Source organism: Belonocnema kinseyi, chromosome 5, assembly GCF_010883055.1.
Source record: "Belonocnema kinseyi isolate 2016_QV_RU_SX_M_011 chromosome 5, B_treatae_v1, whole genome shotgun sequence".
In the NCBI taxonomy this organism is placed as follows: domain Eukaryota; kingdom Metazoa; phylum Arthropoda; class Insecta; order Hymenoptera; family Cynipidae; genus Belonocnema; species Belonocnema kinseyi.
In genome coordinates, this window is record NC_046661.1 from 89713837 (window position 1) to 89715796 (window position 1960).

At 38.9% G+C, this 1960-nt stretch overlaps 1 protein-coding gene across 1 annotated transcript in view; it reads right to left on the minus strand.

The window, feature by feature from the left end:
* The window catches only part of LOC117173771, a 25075-nt gene extending 23320 nt beyond the window's left edge, over positions 1-1755 (minus strand). Inside the window, exon 1 of the mRNA XM_033362413.1 lies at positions 1626-1755. Within this exon, the coding sequence (XP_033218304.1) occupies positions 1626-1755 (130 nt within the window). The remainder of the gene's footprint in view (positions 1-1625) is intronic.
* Between the last annotated feature and the right edge of the window lie 205 nt (positions 1756-1960).

Below are 1960 nucleotides of genomic sequence, written 5' to 3' on the forward strand. Positions count from 1 at the left end.
GACTTTTAAACCCAAGAAGATGTACTGTTCATATTTTAACCAAACAATTGCATTTTTGACCAAAAATGATACATTTTTAACCAAAAAGATTAAATTTCTACTGAAAAAGGTCAATTTAAGTTTAATAAATTTTTAAATTTTAAATTCAAAAAGAGTATTATCTACAAAAAAGCTGAATTTTTAACCTAATTTAAATTAGAATAGTTAAATTTTCAACTATAATTATGAATCCTTAATAAGAAAAAATTAATTTTTTTACTAAGTAGTTCAACCTTAAATGAATAATCGAATTTTCCACCCAAAAATTATTATTTTAATTTTTAACAATATAGTTGCATTTACAAAAAAAAACAACTTTGCAACCAAAAAATATTTACAGTTGATAATTCAACCGAAAAATGTAATTTTTAATCAAAAAGTATAAATTTTCCATAAAGCAATATAATTTCTACAAAGAAAGACGACTTGTTAACAAAATACATGATTTTTTAACCAAAAATGGTATAGATTAATTGTCAGTTTCAAAAATGTATTTTCAACGAAAGAGATGAACCTTCAAATAAAAGAAATAAAAATTTCAACAAAGTAATTGAATTTTTAATAGAAAAGAGGACATTTTTACAAAATAGTTACATTTTTAACAAAATAATTAATTTTTCAATCAAATAATTGAGTTTTTATCCAAACGAGATGAATTCCAAAATCACCAATTTCTTTAATTTCTTTCAAATGCGGATCAAGATTTAAATAAGACTATTATAATATAACATAATTATAATCGTATAATTAATAATATACATATATATATAATAGTATTAATATTTATATAATTTATATTTTATACTTGAAGTAACGTAACCTCAAAATACACGCATTAAGGAGGCGCGCGAAGTATTCAAATCATGAGAAACGCCAGGCTCAGCATCGAAATCTGGAAATATTAAAATCCCAATATCTTCATTTTATTTCAAAGCAAATAGAGATATAAATAGAACCACCGAAGTGTTCCGACAGGCAATCGTGTACCTTCGAGTTTTCAAATTCAGAAGAGGAGAAATGGGTTGCGCGCGCAACCCAGGCTTTTATATCGTCTCCTACCATATTCACACTGACATAGACGTGTCATAGTATTGGACCACGTCTCGTATCAGATCTGGGATCACTGGGTCGTCAGGGGCGACAGGCCAGCTCTACCGGTCGAGGCGAATCGTGACCGCCTGGATCACTTACGACCACGATTCGCTAGGGCGGGGCGATTTCCACCAGGGTAACCTGTCTAAAGTCTCCTTCGGCCCCCTGCTCTCGTAGTCGACTCCCTCGATGGTCGACAGGTGCCCCTGTGGCCAATCTCAGAGGTAAGAGTATACTGTCGTCAGGTACCCCTGACCGCTCTACTCGCGGCAACGCACCAGTACCTCGTCCTGCTCTCGCTTTATGAGACCGCTTGATATGCGACTACCTGGCGCTATCAAGCAAAGGAGTATCCTGACTACGTTCAGTCTACCCCGTGTCACAGCACGTCTTGTACACCACCAAGCTTCCAGACGAGCGTCCGCTACGTGATGCACGTCTTACGGCCACCAGGGCGTCTCCCTCCCCCTCACTCTCTCCGCATCGTACCGTACCTGTTTCCTGGGAGAGACGGGTCCAGGAGACGATGCTCTGGGTCGATAGGCAACTACCTCTCGTTTTCTGAGACCGACCAGACCGCCCGGTGGGACTGACCGCACAGTAACGACCGACCGTCACGCACATACTATACCACACCAAGCCTCCCCTATCCCTCGACACGTGCACCTTGTCACCGTCGCATGCAGTCGATTCCGAACTCTTACCACTTCTACCCTGTCACGCGTACCTTGCGACTAACCCGCGCACCGGTAAATCCGTACGCGCGCCATTTCATTAAACCTTTGTTTTCCAGGGACCGGCCTGAGCATGTGAGCGCACCCGCTCTCTT